Raw genomic sequence first — 18662 nt, 5'->3', positions numbered from 1 at the left:
GAATCTAAGTATAAAAAGAAGAAAAAAAGAAAGAAGCAAACAAACAAGCAAAGAAAAAAAGAAAGAAGGGACGTTTGTAAAAATGGAAGAAAATAAATAAAAACTGGGATGAAAAGTGCAAGAAGGGAAGACCAGAAGAAGAAGAAGAAAGAAAGTGAGGACTGAACAAAAGAAAGAAAGAAAGATGGGAATAAAGAAGGAAAGATGGGCATAAAGAAGGAAAGATGAGTGGAGAAAGAAAGAAAGAAAGAAAGCAAGAAAGAAAGCAAGAAAGAATTGTCAACCATATCGTCAAAGATACCCGCAGTCTGAAGGCACAATGTCCCATTGCGTCGGGGGGCCGCGCGTACTTTATGTACTGCGCCGTGTCACATTATTCCTGCTCATGCTGAGCAGCTCAGGGTTCAGAGCCCGCATTAACCCATCCGCCAAGCCTGCCTCTATTTGCCCAGGGTGAGAATGTGCTCATTCTTCCCTCATCTTGCCCCCCTCTCCCACCCTTCCCTCCTGTTTGTCTCCTGGTGGGCGAAGAGCACATTTCATTACAGTCGTTTCTTCCCTTTCCTTTTGTGCACCAATAATGCACCCAGATTTATTCAGACCCGGGAGCCCAAGTAAGAAAAAGAGAGAGAGAGGGAGACAGAGACAGAGAGAGACAGAGGGAGAGAGAGGGAGAGAGAGAGAGTGTGTGTGTGTGTGTATATATATATATATATATATATATATATATATATATATATATATATATATATAAAACTAATCAGGAAACAAATTGTGGATGTTTGCTGTCACCTGCTGATGGGAAATACCTTGGGCGAAAGAGAAAAACTCGACAGCAGGGTTTTTAAAAAATACGCAGCCCCGGGCAGGCAGACAGGTGAAGGACTGAACTTATACTTCAAGTTCTGTGTGCTGTGAATGTTATGTGGAACAATCCACCTGTGCACTTCTGTGAAGGTTCCTCCCTTCACCACAGCTCATTTACTCACTGCTTGCGCACCTCCTCCTTCCAGACCCTTGTCCCCTGCACGTCACTTACCTGAAAAAAAGAAAAAAAAGAGGCACATGATAATCAAGAAACTGCTAAACATATACTGCATTTCATGTCACTTCTGTCCACTCAGTGCTTTGAAGCTACCTTAAGCACTCTGCAGAAACGCAGAATAACATATATATTTAAAAAAAGGAAGAGACATGATAATTCATAAGAGTTCAAGAACTACCTACAGACTGAAGATCGACTGGAAAAATGCAAGACCAAGTACATTTTGGAAAGGTCTAAATGTGGGACCCTTGAAAAACTACAAAATTAGATGTCTTTGGGAATCTGCAGAATTTGGAAATAAAGAAAATACCTCACAAAAAGGCCACTTGTACATGATCATACATAAAATAATCAAAGTTGAATAGTGGTTTTGCGTCGATAATTCTTTTTCTTCTTTTAAATCAATGCTATTTCTTATTAAAGTTTATATGTTGTACCCTCAAATACAGATGGCTTTTTCAAGTCTCTCTATTGGCATTCCGTCAATAGAAAGATAGAAAGAGCCTGTGTTCAATCTCAAATTATTTTTTACAGAAGTTACCTCGAGGAGTCGGGATCTACCAGAGAATAATGGAAAACTGGAAAAGTAATGTTCTATATGAAATTGGGTTGGAAAATAGCAAGAAGGCTGTGAGAAACTGGGGAACTGGAGTGCAGCGCAAAGTATAGACTATTTAACGCAGGACTGGGGAACTGGAATAGGCTGCAAAACTGGAAGAAGTTGTCAAAATCTCTGGACTGTGGATCTCTCTGAAAATGTAGAATCGTGAAAGTGTTTCATGTCACATTCGTGGGGATCTATGGGAGTTTCAGAAATTGTGGACCCTGGGAAACTGTTGAAATGTTGATCTAGGGAAAACTGCAGAATTTGTTGACTCAAACAGCAACATGGGGGATCCATGGATCCTTGCAGAATTGGTGGACTGTGGGAAACCTCACAAATTGAAACCATTGTAAGAGTGTAGAACTGGAAGGTCAGTGGGAAACCACAGACCCAGGGATCTACTGCAAACTAGAGAACAAGGGAAATGTAGGCCATTGCAGAACATGTGTCGGAGGCATTGGTTTGCTGAGAAACTTACTTTAGATCTAAGGATCAGTGGGAAACTACAGAAGTGGGTGAATATGGGAAACCTTTTAACTAGGGATTGATGGAAAAATGTAGACAGGACGACTGTGCGGAACTGTAAAAATATGAATCTATGACAAACGTTAGAAGTGAACTCCGGAAACAGCAATAACAACAGGTTAATGTGAAAGTGTAGTCTATGGCAACTGTGGGGACTTTAGAAACTGAGGGCAATGGGAAATCTCTGAACTGGACATCTTTGACAAACTATAAAATTGGGGAACTTCAAGAAAAATAGTGCAGAAAATTCCAGGGTTATGAGAAACTGTATTATCAATTCATTCCGGGAAGTACAGAGTTGGGACACTCTAGGAAAATGCAGAAGTGTAGATCTATGGCCAACAACAAAATCAAGGGACTTTGTGAAAATGCAGGATTACGGGTTATAGAATAATGGAACTACAGAAAAGTGAACACTTTGGGAAACTTGAGAAACTGTATATAACCAGGGGTTGTGGACAAGTATAGACCTGGGGACTAGAAAGGGCAGTAAGAGATTGAAATAAAGAGGGGCTTTTGGCAACCGCGGAAGTGGGGGATTATGAAAAAACAGAATTGAAGGCCTTTCGGACCACTGCAAAACCAGGAGAACTTAGGATGCCATAGTACTAGGGAACTATTGCACATTTAAAAAAACACACACAGACAAACGCTGGCAAGCGCCCACACACACACACACGTTTCTTGAATAAATGACAGAATAGCTTTCTAAGATTCTCTATGCTGCTGGTTGTCTTTCTTGCCTGGAGGGAATATGAGACAGTAGAAAGACCTCTCTAAGTGGTTGCAATTTGCGTCTCGCATGTTGTGTTTGACTCAAGAGGTATTTTCTTACTGATGACTGTTCCACACACAGATTTACTCCAAACAAGGGATGAGGAAGGATTTGGTGCTCTAGTGTCAGAAGTTGCATTTTATTAGCAAGTGACTTTTGTGCTTGCCAGTTAATGCCACTCTTGCATTAATTTAACTAATCATTACAAACAAGTATTTAAAGGATCCCCTGGATGTGGATGGTCCAAACATAATTCAATGTTGATTCTTTAACCTTTGGTGGGCAACCTGAATTCATCCTCATATATGTAATCCAAAGCTGAGCACTAGGCAGGTGCCTCAAGTATCACAGGCAAATGTAAAAACAGAAGAAATGCCAAAGGCATAATTCATCTTTTTGTGTTGTGTAAAGGCACAAACCCCGTAGGTGTGAATTCAAAGATGCATTATTAATATAATAAATACTGACTAGAAGCCCAAGGCTTTTGTGCTTCATAGCAGACGCCGGTACTATCCCTGGCAACAACCCGCTTAAGTCTCTTCCGCTATACGCGTGTGATACAGTTCATTTGCGTAATAGAGGTCCTTGCAGCCCCTGCAGTGCGGAGGGGGGCGAGACTCAGTGTCCCCTCATCTTAGGACCCTGCCATGAGAGCTCATGAGTGAGTTTAGAGGGGGGCCCTCCATATACTTTGCCGGGGGGCTTCAAGTTTCGTTACTCCACTGATACTATTGCCTCTCCTTCCTGGTGTCTGGTGATACTGCGGCAATTGGCTTTTTGGGTTTCACTTTTCATTTGCAGTCTGTGGATCACATCCTTTTCTCACATAATAATCTATGCTTTAATTTCTACAGATGCCAACCTGTGCCAGCAGTTTCAGGTGCCCTCTCACTGACTGCTTCTTTCCCCAGATCTTACCTACCCACCCTGCACCTTCGATGGTGGGTGACCTTGATCCTTCCTCCGTACTGGGGCATCCATGTTGTATCAGTTGCCACCATTTGTTTATCTATGTTCTTGTCCCTGCCACCCTGCATCCTTCACTTAAGCTGCCCCTGTCCCTTCCTGCAAATCACAGATACCACTTCTGCTTGCTATCACAGGTGTCTTGTATTTATTTGCTCTCTGTCCACTTGCCCATCCTTATCTGACTCCCACCAACCTGCACTCTCCAGGTAGGTTGTCTGTTGCATATTTCACACCACACCAACCATGGTGTGCCCTTAATCCTATGTTGGTGTTTTGTCATACTTGCATTGCCTTCCCCCCTGGCTCTCCCTCACTTCCAACTGTTGAGAATGGATGCAGGCTGGGCCCTTGGTCTTCTGTGTTACTGTGTTTTTCTGATTTCATCTGCATGCAGGAACATGAAAACACATCTGCACCCTCTCTGTTCCCCTGGTGAATCTTTTTACTCTTCCACAGACAGTGGTCCTGTGCTCACTTTCTGTAGGGACACAAACTATAGGAAGTGGACATAAAACTCAGAGCTGTTCCAGATCCCTGTAACCAAAACTCTTGCAATGTAAGCGGCGCACTCCTTTCTTTCAAATTAAGTCCTCGCTTTTAATGCCACCATGAAACGAACCCCTGAAACTAGCTTCTGGATTTGTAGTCTACTAGGGGTGATGATGGTGGCTCAGATTAAACAGGGCAAGAACTCTTTTGCGTTTAAATCTGAGACAATTTTTCAATGCAAGTCCAACAACGACCTAGGAATGGGAGAAAAGCAGCTACTTGCGAGTTCCAAACGTTGTTCTCCCTTAAGCTGAAGATGGTAAACTCCTTCCTGCAGAATAGCTCAAGAACTACTCTTCTATTTCAATTAAACTGCAGCAAAGTTCTCTCACTAACATTGGATTGTAAGACGCTCCAGCAAGTCCCTATTGGTTAAAGGAGCTCAAACTCCATACCTCAGTCTTTGCAGAAGCATAAAGTCTTAGTAAATGTACTCCACTGCTTTTTTACTTGGGAGAGACAAGTAAAACTTGAATTTCACTAAAGCATACAGCATTATGACTATCCTCAATATTGCACTCATTTTTGTAAATGACCAGGCAAAAGCAGGTCTACTCATAATTTGAGAACTAAGGAAAGGATATGAAATGTATTCATAATTCAGTCCAGGCCTTTACTATTTTACTGCTTGCAGCTACCTTTCAAGCTTTACATCTCATAATGACTCTGCTGACTCTAAGATATGGGCTGGTAATAAAGATGCCCATCCCAACAGATCTCTCCACTTCTCTCTCCCTCCAAACATGTCAGCTCAGGACCACAGCTATACACCATATCTCAGATTGGGCAAGCCAGTGCAGTAACCAGCGAAAAAGACTATACCCTAAGAAATACCATATCAGGACCTGCAGAACTGACCGAAAACCACAGAACTGCACTTCTGTCTCTCACACTTCATCATCCACCGCACCGCTACACACTGTGTCCCATAACACGGTAAGCGCATCTCGGCGGTCACCACGCACGACATGGAAACACTTCCCACAATGGTTGATAACAAAGCCAACATCCTTCCAATCCTACACTGTGTAGCATGCTACCCAAGTAGTCAAGCGCTTCAGCGCCCCACATAAAGGTAGTAAACTCTATTGAAATGCTGCAATGCAATACAATAAAAAGTATCATGTACAAAATTGAAGGCAGACTTTTAAAAGAAAGATAGGGTGGTTAAAACACAGTGGCGGGGCGTTGCTTGGTCAGTAAAATTGGGGGGAGGGGTGAACTTCAGATTTTCCGACTATCAGGCTGGCACATGTTTAAATTCACTATACCACCAGCAGGGTGCATGGGAGGGGCCTAAGGGGCAGTGGAAACCGAGAGGAATGTGGATTGGTGGGGGTACTAAGTGAGGGAAAACACTATGGGCCATATGTACGAACACTTTTTCCCATAGACACAGAATGGGTAAAAACCTTTGCTACATCTGGCCCTATATTTTGTCAAATTACCATCATTTTTGACGACTTTACAAACTGAGAGGGGGACAGTATGTGTGCATTTTTGTCTGCGTGCATGAAAAACACCCTGGTGAAATCCAGCAGACATCTCACCATACCCGACTGTAAGCATCTGTGCCCAACTATTTATCAGAAAATTCATTTATTAGGGGAGTGTAGCACCACACACACACACACACACACACACACCGAAGCTACGCCCCTCCACAGTGGTTGCAAAGTACTCTACAAATGGCACAGAGTAACATATGGGTAGAACTTGTTTTTACATTCCCTTGTTGCCACCACTGACACCTTCCGTATATTATTCGGAATTATAGGACAGAGAGGAATTGCCCAAATAACAACATTTAATCACAACTGACTATTAACATAAAAGCTTTGCTGTATTTACAACTGTTCTATCTTCACATAGTTATTCTTTCTGAGAATATGCTTAATTTTACTGGGTGACAGGAAGTTACAGCCGCTACCCCCACTGAAAAAGTGAGGTATTTATATAGCAATAAACAATTGAACAACATTGCACACAAACACTTAATTCGCCATCCCAGTGATTTATACATCTCCTCATTAATAAAACAATTGCTTTCTCCTCAGTGAAGCTTTTAATCTGCAATTTAGCATTTGTGGTAATATGTTTCGGTTGCTTCCTTCTCATTTCCAAATACTACGGCATTTTAAAGCCTACGGCCATCCGCACTGTATTAATCAGAATTCTAATGCTATTCAGTTTGCTTATTTCCAGGGAAACCCAGGGGTATTAACTTATTCCAACAGTTGTGCTACGGAGAGGTCTGTTCCTCTTCTCCCTCTAGTGCTGGACTCCAGTAGTGCAGTCTGCGTACCATTCTTTCAACTGCTGACGTCAACGTCGATCATCAGGACAGCCAATCCAGGACTGGACACCTCACTCATTTGGCCATTGTGTAAAACATACCCACTTTCAGAGTCAGATCTAACCGGCATTTGCAAAGCCAATAGGTCTCGCCTTTAGGACCCATAGGCTTTACCAATGGTTTTAATCATGCTGAGTGGCATGGCTAAAGGAAATAAACATAAAAAAAGATGCTATGGTGCGGAGTTGCTCCACTTTCTAGCCGCACAAACCACGCATGCATGCACTTAAAAATGATGGGAGCATTTTTTATTGAAATGCCTTTGTGGGAAGTGAGCAACACGGAAGGCGGTGGAGGGAGGAAAGCACAACAACGGGCCAGAGTGGTGTGTAAGCAATACAGGAGGGGGTGGGGGAAAACAGTATGGAGGAATGAAAGCAACACAGGGGTGGAGAAGCAGCGAGAGAAAATGGAGTGCATGGATGGGGATAGCAACATGGAGGCTGGGTGTGGGGAATAGAAGCTATGGGCAAGAGATGAACATAGCTCATGGAGGGAGTAGTACACAGGTGAGAGACTGCAACATGGATCGTAGAGGGGAAAGATAAGCCTACTAGGGAGACAGCTCAAAAATACATGCACTCTTGTGGAGTGCTTGAAGATAAAACAAAAAAGTAAGCCTCTAATGTGAGCAGTAGAAGAACACAAATTGGCAAAGCTCCAGGGGCATAATCAACACTAGATGGATCAGGAAAGCCATTGAATAAGAAGCAAGCAAATGAGAGTGACAGGAATGTCAACCAATGGTAAGCAATAAGTTGGCTCCAAGTCTCAGAATGTTCTTTGTAAACCCATAAAATGTCTAGCACCATCCAGCAAACCCACTATCTAGTAGTCTCAAGCTAAAAATGAATAGTATTTTTTAAATGTATTTCATAAAACGATAAACATGTTTTCTCATGTACAATGTCTTCACTACGCCAACACATATTTTTGCTTGGTAACTTTCAACACCACATGGATTTCGTCTTAGGCAAATCACTCCTGTTGTCCATGTTCTTACAATCACGTGACAGCTAGGAGAGCTCACTGTGGTTGGTGGGTGGGGGCTGAAGAATCTACCAAGTGCCCTAATAAAACATTTCTCACCATGAAACCTGTCCTTGGTGACACAAGAGAGGGCCTCAGCAGGACAGTCTATACACATGCTGACCTCTGATGGATTCAGGATGCCACTTCAAACATTTCATGCTGACTGAATCCTCCAATTATCATTGGGGCAGAATAATATTCTTTTGACATGAAAAGAGAAATCTTTGTTTTATGAACAAATTTCAGCATGCTAGTCACATGCTACGAACCAGTAGGTGAGACTACAGACTCAAGTCAAATCGGTGTAAATTAACCCTACTGAACAACCAATGGCTCTCATTACAGATGTGCCAAGAAGGCTGCATGAGTCCTTCATAAAGACTATGCATGTAATCTTTGTGGCTGGTTCAAAGCTGACCTGAGCTGGAGCCAGATGACCAATACAACAGCAATCTTTTTCTATTATGTGCATTCAGTTGAGTGCCAAGGTCACACCATCTCTAGGTCCAGGTCGGCTGGATCCATGGAAGAATATATAGCTATATGTACAGCTAATGGATCTGAATGGAAATGTTTTATGTTGTAAGTAGCTTTACACTAAGGGCCTGATTATGAGGCTGGCGGTGTCGGTCAGACCACAGCTGCTGTGGCAGTTTGACTGCCACATTACAAGTTTGGCGGTTCGACCACCATCCTACCACCGTCTTCGCCTGGATCTTAGATCCCAATGAGGTGACAGCGGTCTTGATTGCAATCAGACCGCCCTTCTGATTACAACCTTGTTCTCCGCCAGTCTTTTCATGGCGGTTTCACCACCATGAAAAGTCTGGTGGAGAACAGGTGCAGGGAGCCACGGGGCCCCCTGCACTACCCATGCATTGCAGACAGTGCGCATTCCGAGGGTGCAGGTCGGAACCCTCTGTGGTACGAGATAGCACTTGGCTCCCAGTGCTATCTCGTAGCACTGTTCCCACTGGTCAGACCAGCAGGAATGCTCTCTTTCAAGGTTTCCGCAGGTCAGCCTGGTCAGGCCGGTGGACACCTTGTAATAGAGCGGCGGGATGCCACTGCCATGGAGGTGGCAGTCTCCGTTGAATTTGGCTTTCCGCATTTTGACCGCCAAAATATGTAATGAGCCCTAAGTCCTAAATATCTGTCACTGACCTGCCCTTCTTTTACTGCATTTCTTGATATAAAAGGACTCCGATTATGATAATAATTCAATTCAGTGTATTCCCGACCCTGGTTTCCTGCGTTAACCTCACAGTAGATTCCATTCTGGAACCCCGCCTGAGATGAAACTTTCAAAAACCACTCAACATTGGGGAATACTCCTACCATGATTTAGCCTACAATCATTTTGTTTTGATCAAAAAGTGTCTGAACATATCTATTTTTTTCAAAAAAGACATTGAGAATAAAAAGGAATGAAGCAGCAACCTGCAGCAATGATGGAATCCATTGAATAAATAAATAATGACCACCTAGGTACCGGGAAGACTGTCTGACCCCACAGCGGAGAGACCAGCTAGAGCAATGTCTACTCGGCTGGATAACCGGCGACCTTTGCAACCATCAGTGCTATCTAAAAATAAAAAGAAAGCTGTTACAGGAAATAATTGGCGCCTAACCCTAACACAGCTAAGGAAGGTAAAAAAATATGCCTTTAGGGGAATGACGGTGAAGTTTGGAGCACTAATGACATGTCTTCCTCTACCAGCAGGAACAACATGTCCCTTAGCAAGACACAAAGCTCTGGCATCACAGGTGCAGAGGGGCCTACTGTTCGCTCTCTCAAACTCCTGTTGCCAATAAGACCAGGAGGATTTGACAAAGTCTAAAGTGAATGACTGGTCGACAAAAAGCCAATGGTTGGAAAAGCACAGTTTATTCACATTTTAAACAATACTTTTTTTAAATAAAATTTCCTTTATCTGTCTCTGGGTTTTAAAACTGTATTAAATGTGTCGGGTTCTGACTGGTCAGAATATGTTTTGTATAAGAATTGTAATTTGACATATACGCACACATTGTGTTTTGCTAATAATTTTGTTGTCCTTTGACAAATTCTGATAAAACTTTCCCAAAAAAAGTTCATCTATCACAGGTCCTTAATGGATCCTTAAAGCCGGGTTGAAAAAAAAAAGTCGGGGAGGGTGGGGTAACCAAAACACTTTCGCGGCAATTTACAAATGGAATGTTAGACAAAACAATTAAACCAAATTTTGCAGAAAGATAGATATTTACCAATAAAGCTTGTTGTTTGGTGTAAATCTGTTCAGCAGTTTTTGGAGGATTTAGGGTTAAAAAAATAGAGCTATCTGAAAGGTTCATCCTGCGAAACAACATACTGAAACAAGCATTTGCAATGCAACGGGTCTCGAATTTGCTTGTGTTAGAGCTAATAGCGTTGTAAACTCCTAACCGGACTTTTCTTGCGACATAAACCATGTACGTAACCGGAAAAAGTGCAATTAACTGAGTAACAGGGTCGATATTATGCAAAGTGCTCGACTTCTGCCAAGCAAGATCGCATTGCAAAAATAGAGAAAAAGTAGTCCACAAACCGAATGGAAAACAGCGAGCCTTGCATGTTTTCTGTACTTGGTCGATGCGCTCGAGGAGGGCTAACCACCGGAAAAGGCATGACTTATGCATGCCTTCCACTAATGAAATCAAGCAGATTCTAACAGGCAAGCCCATGAACCAATAAAAGACACTGACGTCACGTGGACGGGGCTCCGAGCCCTTATTAATCCCTAAAGCGTCTCGCTAGCGAAACACATGCGCAAGCGGTTGCGACGCAGGCTTGACCCTAAAAATAGAGCAGCCTGATTGATCGTGAGGGCTTTTTCCCCATCAGTCGTCTTGGTACTGCAGGACCCAGTGGTATGTGAAATCTGACTTGGGTACAGAAACATGAAGAAAAGTGTTGCGGCCACCATAACTGTACATGGGGACTCAGTCACAGTGTCCTGGACAATAAAATTAATAACCATTTAATGGGGCAGGGCAGGGGTTCCCCCTGACTTCTATAGGTTGGCCCAATTTTTCCCACTGGTCCCACTGTACTCTTGCGGGAACTTTGGCCAGATTCAGCGGAGTAATGCAATAAGGCAATTGCGTGGTCCTGCAGCACTCCTTCAGGAAACAGCGCGGACCCATGAGTTCCAGCGGAGTCCCGCAGTGCTGAAAAAATATAAAAATGACATAAAAAGAAAAATGCGCTGACCCTATGAAGAAGGAGATGCTAAAGTCTGCTCCTGAGAATTTCAGAGAGCCCCTCAGAACCAGATTAGTCATCCTCCCTCCGCGGCTGGTCTTCTTCAGATTTGCTGCATGAAAGCAGTTCTGGGCTGGACAACAGATGCTCGTGGGTGAGCCCGAGAAGCCACCTTTTTGTGTAGCTTGGCGCTGAGGTGCTCTTCCTCCACGAAGATGTCCAGAGTGCTGAAGAGGTCTTGCTGCTTCATGGTGCGGTGCATCTAGTGGCGTTACTAACTGTACCTTTTCTTCAACCGGATAGTGAGGCAACAGGAGCAAGTGGTGTTATCATGGTGACGGGAGAGGCAATGATTGCACCCCACATGGTGGTCAATTCAAGGATATTTTGCGTTGCATCGAGGACAGTATAGCAGCGATATGCGTTCCATCAAACGGGTACGTTCAAGGGTGGTGGACAGCAGGAAGGAGTACTGGGTCCTCAAAAGGAGCCAGGCCTCTAAAACATGTTTGACACAAGTGCAGTCTTTAAAGATTGAGGGATTTCTATTTGGAACATTGGTGATAATGGAGCTCGAAGGAGCCCAATACAAGAGGCATACAAGGATGTCATCGGGGCCCAACGGGGGCATGAAGAACACTGTAAACTTGGATCCCACTCAGTGCACGTCCGAATCTGATTCGCAGAAAAAACTATCCAGTAAAGAGTTGGTGCCATATGCAGTGTACACTGAGGAAAGGAGCCACACCACATCTCATGACTCAAGAGACTCCTTCTGAAAAAAAAACAGCTTGCAAACCTCTGAGCCCAACACTTGATGGAAGGAGTATGCTAAGCATGTTTATCTACAGTCACACATGCTACAAACATATATACATCTATATGCCTCATTGTGCAATATGACAAAGTTGCTTCATGTGTGTTGTCATCTTATCTTCCACTGCTTGAGTCACCATGACATGTGTGTGTTGCAAAATCCGTCAACTGCTGCCCAACTCAGCCAAGCAGTCCCTTGTGTGCCTTAAAGTGCCTTACGCTGATCGAGTGTCATGTTTGCCGAAGTCATTATTCTACAATGGTCTTCAAAAACTTTACTCACTTTCGCCGCTGTTTCCTCATAATTAACAATATCTCACTTCCACGATCTTTAGGCGTCAGTTCGATGTTGTTGCCATGGATTTTGGCTCAGTGCAAGCGCTCAGTTATTGATGCGGAGAGCAAGGCACACCTTGGGGCATGGACCGGTGCACGGCTTAAAAAAATAATTGAATGCTGTGGGAGGGCGCTGGGGCCGCGCATTGATTTGGCGGGGAGTTCTCACCTAATAGAGAATAGCTTGAACGGTCTATCCGATCAGTGAGTCGCTTCCACGCACTTAACAAAAGTCTCTATTTTTTATACAATTCACCCACTTGGCGTCAATCTGTCTCTCTTAATTAGAGGTGTTATTGACTCATTAGTGTTTCACCCTCCATTGGACAGGAAAGTCCAAGTTCACCTCTTTACTCCATTAGGTGACATTGTTGAATTTTATCTGAGTTCTCTCATAGTCATAATGTGAGCCTCCTCCATCTTATTTCTACCGTCATTTTGGAGGCTCTTGTTTCATTCAGCACAATGGAATTGAAGGAGACATTTTTACTTTACAAATGGCTGTAAATAAGACCCCAGGAGAACCTAGCATGTACCACAATTGATGCTCGGCATCAGACCTGCACACTCTATCCATGCATGCTGATTCTTAGTGGCATCAAATGCGGTCTCATTCTGTTACTTCTCATTTTTCACTTTTCACGCACGGACCGCTCACATGTCTAGCCATTTGTTCAAGAAGCTGTGTAAATCAGTGGTTCCCAACCTGTGATCCGGGAACCTCTGGGGGTCCGCAAAGCCTTCTCAGGGGGTCCGCGACTGCTTAAAAGATTAAATAGTATTACCAGATTAGTTCCCCAGCTTTCAGTAATGACTCATTGAAGGGTCCCCTATTCCAATAATGAGTCAGTGGGGGTCCCCAGATTCCAGTAATTATAAAGTGGGGGTCCACAGAAGTCAAAAGGTTGGGAACCACTGGTGTAAATGAATGACGTGAATTTATATTTAACGCTCCCAGGCGCTGGTTGAGCAGGAAGAATTCACTGTATGGACTTACGAAGACAAAACGCATCCCAAGGCATGTACACAGGGAGGCAAGCACACATTTAAAAATACAGCATAATGAGAGTGTGTAGAATCGCATCGTTTATCCCACTAAATTTTAGGATAACATTTTGCAAAATTACGCTGTTAAGGCTAAATGTGGTTGTCGGCGTTTTGGAGGACTTTTTTCATGCAAGCTCGCACTGCGGGTAAAAGCGTCTCATGAGATACTGGCAGGAGACTCCTTCAACCAAAAAAATGCCTTAGTGACATATTTTCAGCACTAATGGATGTTTTGTGTGTATAGTTATTAACTTTTTTGAATTTCTCCTGTTCTGAGACCTGCTTTTGCCCTTTCATTGCTACAGGACTTGCTAAGTCCCAGGAATTGTCCATTCTGAGATCTAGATCAGTGGCCAGGGCAGATTTGCAGACTAATACGGACATTTGTTATTTCACAATTTAGGGCGCCCCATAAGATCTGTTACTGTTTTGCACCTCTTTTGCACTTACGTCTAACAAAGCCAGATCCATGCCAGACATCCTGGGTATTCATGTACCATAAATGTGCATGGAGTGAATACAAAGAAGCATAATTACATAGTAAGAGGTTAGCCTGAATATCGGGCATGGATTCTTTCCTCAAGGTGCTATGTTGGACATAACTGCTCTGGTGTATGTGAGTGTGTAGGTGTATGCTCATGTGATGGGGAAACAGGATTTATTAGGCCTCTCAAAGCCCCTCGCCTGTGCCATTATCATGTGCACTTATGCTTCTATGCCCTATGAACACATCTGCGCCCTGGCATTGCCTTCCTGCCCTGTCTGTATGTACCAATATCAGAACCCCCTCTGTGGTTCAGGATGACAAATCGCATCAGTGAACAATTCGTTTTATTCCACTGTAGCCTACTCAGAATAGGCTTTGGTAGTAATTGAATCCAGCCAACTGCTGTCATAAGAGAGAATTTATGAATATTAAATTGACTGTAGCCATCAACACCAAGTTCGAGATCAGAGCAAGTGACAAGGAATCAGGGGAAATTTATAAACATGATCAAGATTAAATTAGCATCAAACGTGGAGCGGCGTCTGCGCCGGACAAAAGAGGACCTGCCACTCGGATGCGGCTTCGCCGCGTATGATGTACTGCGAGGCGGGTGAGTGATTTAACAACACAAAGAGGAAGGCAGAGAAAATAGGGCTTATTTGAGCCCATGCCAGCCTTGTAGTGATGGACCAAAGGTCACAGATTCATAGGACAGAAAAAGTTATTACTCCTCTCCGAGAGATGATGAACTGAGCTCTACAGCCTTAAGAAAAAAATGTGCAAACTAGCCATGCTCGCATGCGACCTGTACTGTGCAAACCCAGCTACAAGGCAATGGGGGTGTTACAATGTGTGGAGCAGAAGAAGGCGGTGACTAGGGTTCTGCATCAAGTGCTGAGGTTCAAAGTAGCGAGGGCGAAGGTGCTGGGTGGAGATTTATAGGGAAACGGCAGAGCTGCTGATGGAGTGGCGAGAAGGAAAGATGCAGCAGTGGGAACACATATGGGACGGTTCGGCATTCAGGTGGTTACTCCATGACACTGCATGCAGTCTTGACTCTTGAAAGTAGCAGCACCCTAGAGTAGAGTACCTTTTGGTAACTCAAAATTCAACGATCTAACTTAGGGCCAGGTGTGGAGCTCGGCGGAAGCGAATACTCCGTCATAAATGTGATGGATATCCTGTTGTCGTGTTACAATCCCATTATATCCTATGGAGATCGTAATACGGTAGGGCGGGATACCCGCTTCGTTTGTGACGGAGTATTCCATCTGCCGAGATGTGAATCAGGCCCTTAGTCATTCTTCTCCTAACACCATATACTTAAGGCAGCAAATAGCACGCTTGAAGCAGAGAGATGTCCCTACCAGGTGCTGAGACTGCCACCATTTCAGAATCAGAGAAAACGAAAATATTTGTGTATATGCATGGATGAGGGTGTGGAGAAAACATTACAAATCATATGATATATAATAAAAGGCCATTGACCCACTTCAGTTGGAATATGTATTGCATCAGAGACGGCAACCTCCCCCCCGTCCTTACACAAATTTGATATCTGCAGGGCTTACTCAACGTTTCATTCTCAGAGGTCAAAGAAAATCTGTACCAATGAGTTTATCAATGACCCTCAAATAACCCACTTGCAGGTCTGTGCCTGGGCATCAGACGGTGGTTTGATACTCAAAGGGCAGGACTCCCTCCTAACCCAAGACCTATATCACTCACGCTTCTTGGAACCTATTCCTCCTTTCCGACAAACATAACCCCCCCCTTCAGCTTCCCTATGAAGGTGCATTGTGGGGGTACAGGTGATTGCTGAGTTGTAGACACGAAAATCAACGCAATAATGGCAATGGCTAAACATTCACAATCTAAAGACTAGAGAAACCCAGGGGAAGTGCATGCACATTGTGCTGTACATAACATCCCAAGCACCCTACTGAAAGCTCCTCCCTTCATAACCTACGCGGTCACCACATATTCACCAACATTGCCATGTATCCACAAATCCCCCATCTATTCCTACATGTCTAATCACAATGCCTTTTACACCCTGTAAAACCTACTGTGTAGAGTAGTCAGCTCATGCTCCGGCATAAGGGGCATGCATTCCATTCCTGGGGTTTCCTGTGGCATCAATTGTATTCTGGGTGATGTAGTCTTACTTATTCTCCAAATAAAAGAATTAGACCAGCACACCCGCTGGCAATGATTTGTGGGTTAAAACTTAGAGACTGGAAATAGACTCAGTTGTGACATGGAGTGAGATGGACATCTTATTTCTGAGTAAGGCACAAAGGGGTTAATTTAGTTTTCTTTGGGAGGAGGTAAATCCATTGCTATGACAGAGAACTTTACTCCTGCCATGCCAAGAGTCCTCCACCCACCAAATCTAGAGTTGTCTGCCAAACCTGTGGACAACTCTAAACACTGCCAGGAGCCAAGGCGGTTCCTGGTTAATGCTGTAAAAGGTTGATGGACAAACATGACGGATCCACGCCAAACTTTCACAAGGTTTTACTTTTTCCAAAGACCAGCTCTCAGGCGGGTGTTTGTTTTTGGAAAAAGTTAAAGTAATGGCCCCACACCAATGGAGTTGTCTGCCATGGTGGTGGGGTTATTGATTATTTTTTACTGGCCTCTCACCAAGGTTTTACCTGACGGTGATGAACAGCAAAAAACATATAACATCATTCACTGTAAATCGAGCGGACAGCATTGTACGGGAACCTCAAACGTACCATACTCCATCAGGCCATCGGAGGAGTACGACAGCAGCTGGTTCAGAATAGGCTCTGGCGCTGACATACTTAAGTTCCGCCCACCTGTAAATCAGGTGGGTGGACCTTTAGTTTGACAGAGAGGGAACTTTGTCTCCGTTGAGACGGAGTATCCTCTCTGCCAAAATCTAAATTAGCCCCATAGTGGCTAAAACTCTCTTGATCACCTGCTATGGACTACCTTTCTGAAAATCCTGCTCTTCAGTGGGGAGTTATTAGACTCAAAATCCTAGGAGCTCTCCATGGGAGAGAGGAGGAAAGGCAAAACCAAGGCCCACATCTACAACAGGGCACAAAGTAAGATATTTATATTGACTATATAAATGTAAGGCACGGGTTGGGCTCTGCACAAGAGACGCCTTCTGAAACTTTAATGTGGCAAGGCTGCTCATTAGTTTCAACCTCAAAACACCTGCTAGGTCCTACGCCTCCAGACCCACACGAGTCTTCGGGAAATCGAGGCACATAAGGAACACTAGGAAGAAAACCACGGCACATCTCAGGTTCATGATGAAAGTCCTTTATTCCTTAGTTCTGTGTCAGGAAGGTTGGTGCCCTGATCCAATCGAATACACTCGGCAAATGGTTTGAAAGCGAATACAATTTTCATAGTTGAGAGAAAACAGCCGACACGTGTTTCGTCACCCTTGACTTTTTCAAGGCTTTAACAATCTATAGGTAAAATTTGTATTGGAAAAACTCAAATTTTCGAAGATGTGGAACAGATGTAAAAAGTGTGGCATGGATCATATGGAAGTCCAGAGACCATAGTAAGTCTATTCCCGGCCTGCCGTCTAGCATGTCCGTGAGTGGCGTCGCATCAAAGGCCAATATGATCCATGCCAAGGAACACTCTTTACAGGCATTGAACTTGTGTAATACCCTAAGTGTGTGTGAGGTGTACTGGTGAAATGTCAACCACGCATTCCTCTCAGGTTCTAATTAGGAGACGTGATGTGCCGCATTTGGGCATCAGAACGTAGCAACACGTGTTGCCGCTTAGTGGCAGGCCCTTCAGAAATGTTGACTGGCCACCTCTCAGTTGCTTATTGATGTGTTTGGGTGTTAAACTGGTACTAATGAGGGAAACCTTTGTTCATACGGTGTTAAACGAGTAACAAAATATTGAAGTAATACTACCACAAAATGTGCCGCATTAAGCTGCATAATTTGCCTTTTCTAGCTGCATTACATAAGCAAGAAACCACATAACTTAGTCCACCCCTGCTGCATATTTCCAGTGGCACTGACTATGACTGCACACAAATATACAGAAGTAACCCTTTTGCAAGGATTGGGGAGTGGGTAGGTCAAGGTGTGGATTCCTCATGGTAAAAAAAAAAACTAACACAGAATAAATGTGCATTTACAAAGGTCTTTCCTCAGTGTGGAAATGGACTGGGGAAACAGTGACTCTGTACAGTGTCACCTGACAGCCTCAGTAGTGCCCCGGGAGATCTCTAAATGGTGCTGCTGTCCAGGTCCACTACTTCAAAATATACCTGCTTTACTAATTGTTGTAAATCTGCACCTGCGCGTAGGAGTACGTGTTCAGGAGCAGATTTGTGAGTTTGCTCTTATGAATCCTTTCCTCTGTTTCACACCACAATCGTGCTTGCGTCACAGACTATACGCACACAGTACGCTCTCCACACTGTGAAAAGTTATGCACATTGTACAGACAGAAACAGGGAGCAACGTGTAGAATGCAAAAAAGATGTATGATGCATGCGTGTTGAAGCACCAAATTGCCAGTCGTGGTAGAAATGATATCACGCATGTATTCACCCATGATCACATCAAAATTGACGCTATGTATGACGCTTATCCCAGCAATAGCCTCTTCCGAGTTTACTGGTAAGGGGTAGGGGAAAGGTAAGCAGAGGTAACTATAAAAACATTGGTCTGAGACCTTTGTTTACTTTTACATGGGTACCAAAGGGAAATAGTGGGGTAGCAGCCCCTGTCCTGAATACCCCTAAATAATGCCCATGTTTGGATCCCACACAATATAAGCATTGTATATAGCATTACATGAATTGTGATACATGTTACCCAGTAGGCAACATGACGTAAGCAGAAAACAGTGCATGGCACTGTATAGATATTTGTATG

At 43.8% G+C, this 18662-nt stretch overlaps 1 protein-coding gene across 2 annotated transcripts in view; it reads right to left on the bottom strand.

Moving 5' to 3' along the window:
- The window catches only part of CDH4 (cadherin 4), a 1524317-nt gene that overhangs the window by 771960 nt on the left and 733695 nt on the right, over window positions 1-18662 (bottom strand). Inside the window, exon 2 of one of the 2 annotated variants that reach the window (XM_069243137.1) lies at window positions 990-1039. The exons of the other annotated variant lie outside the window; for it this stretch is intronic. Within the exon in view, the coding sequence (XP_069099238.1) occupies window position 990 (1 nt within the window). The 5' untranslated portion in view covers window positions 991-1039. The remainder of the gene's footprint in view (window positions 1-989; window positions 1040-18662) is intronic. 2 annotated transcript variants of the gene reach the window in all.

The sequence above is a fragment of the Pleurodeles waltl genome, chromosome 7 (assembly GCF_031143425.1).
Source record: "Pleurodeles waltl isolate 20211129_DDA chromosome 7, aPleWal1.hap1.20221129, whole genome shotgun sequence".
In the NCBI taxonomy this organism is placed as follows: Eukaryota; Metazoa; Chordata; class Amphibia; order Caudata; family Salamandridae; genus Pleurodeles; species Pleurodeles waltl.
Note: the sequence above shows the minus strand (reverse complement) of the source record. Positions and strands in the feature narration are given on the sequence as shown.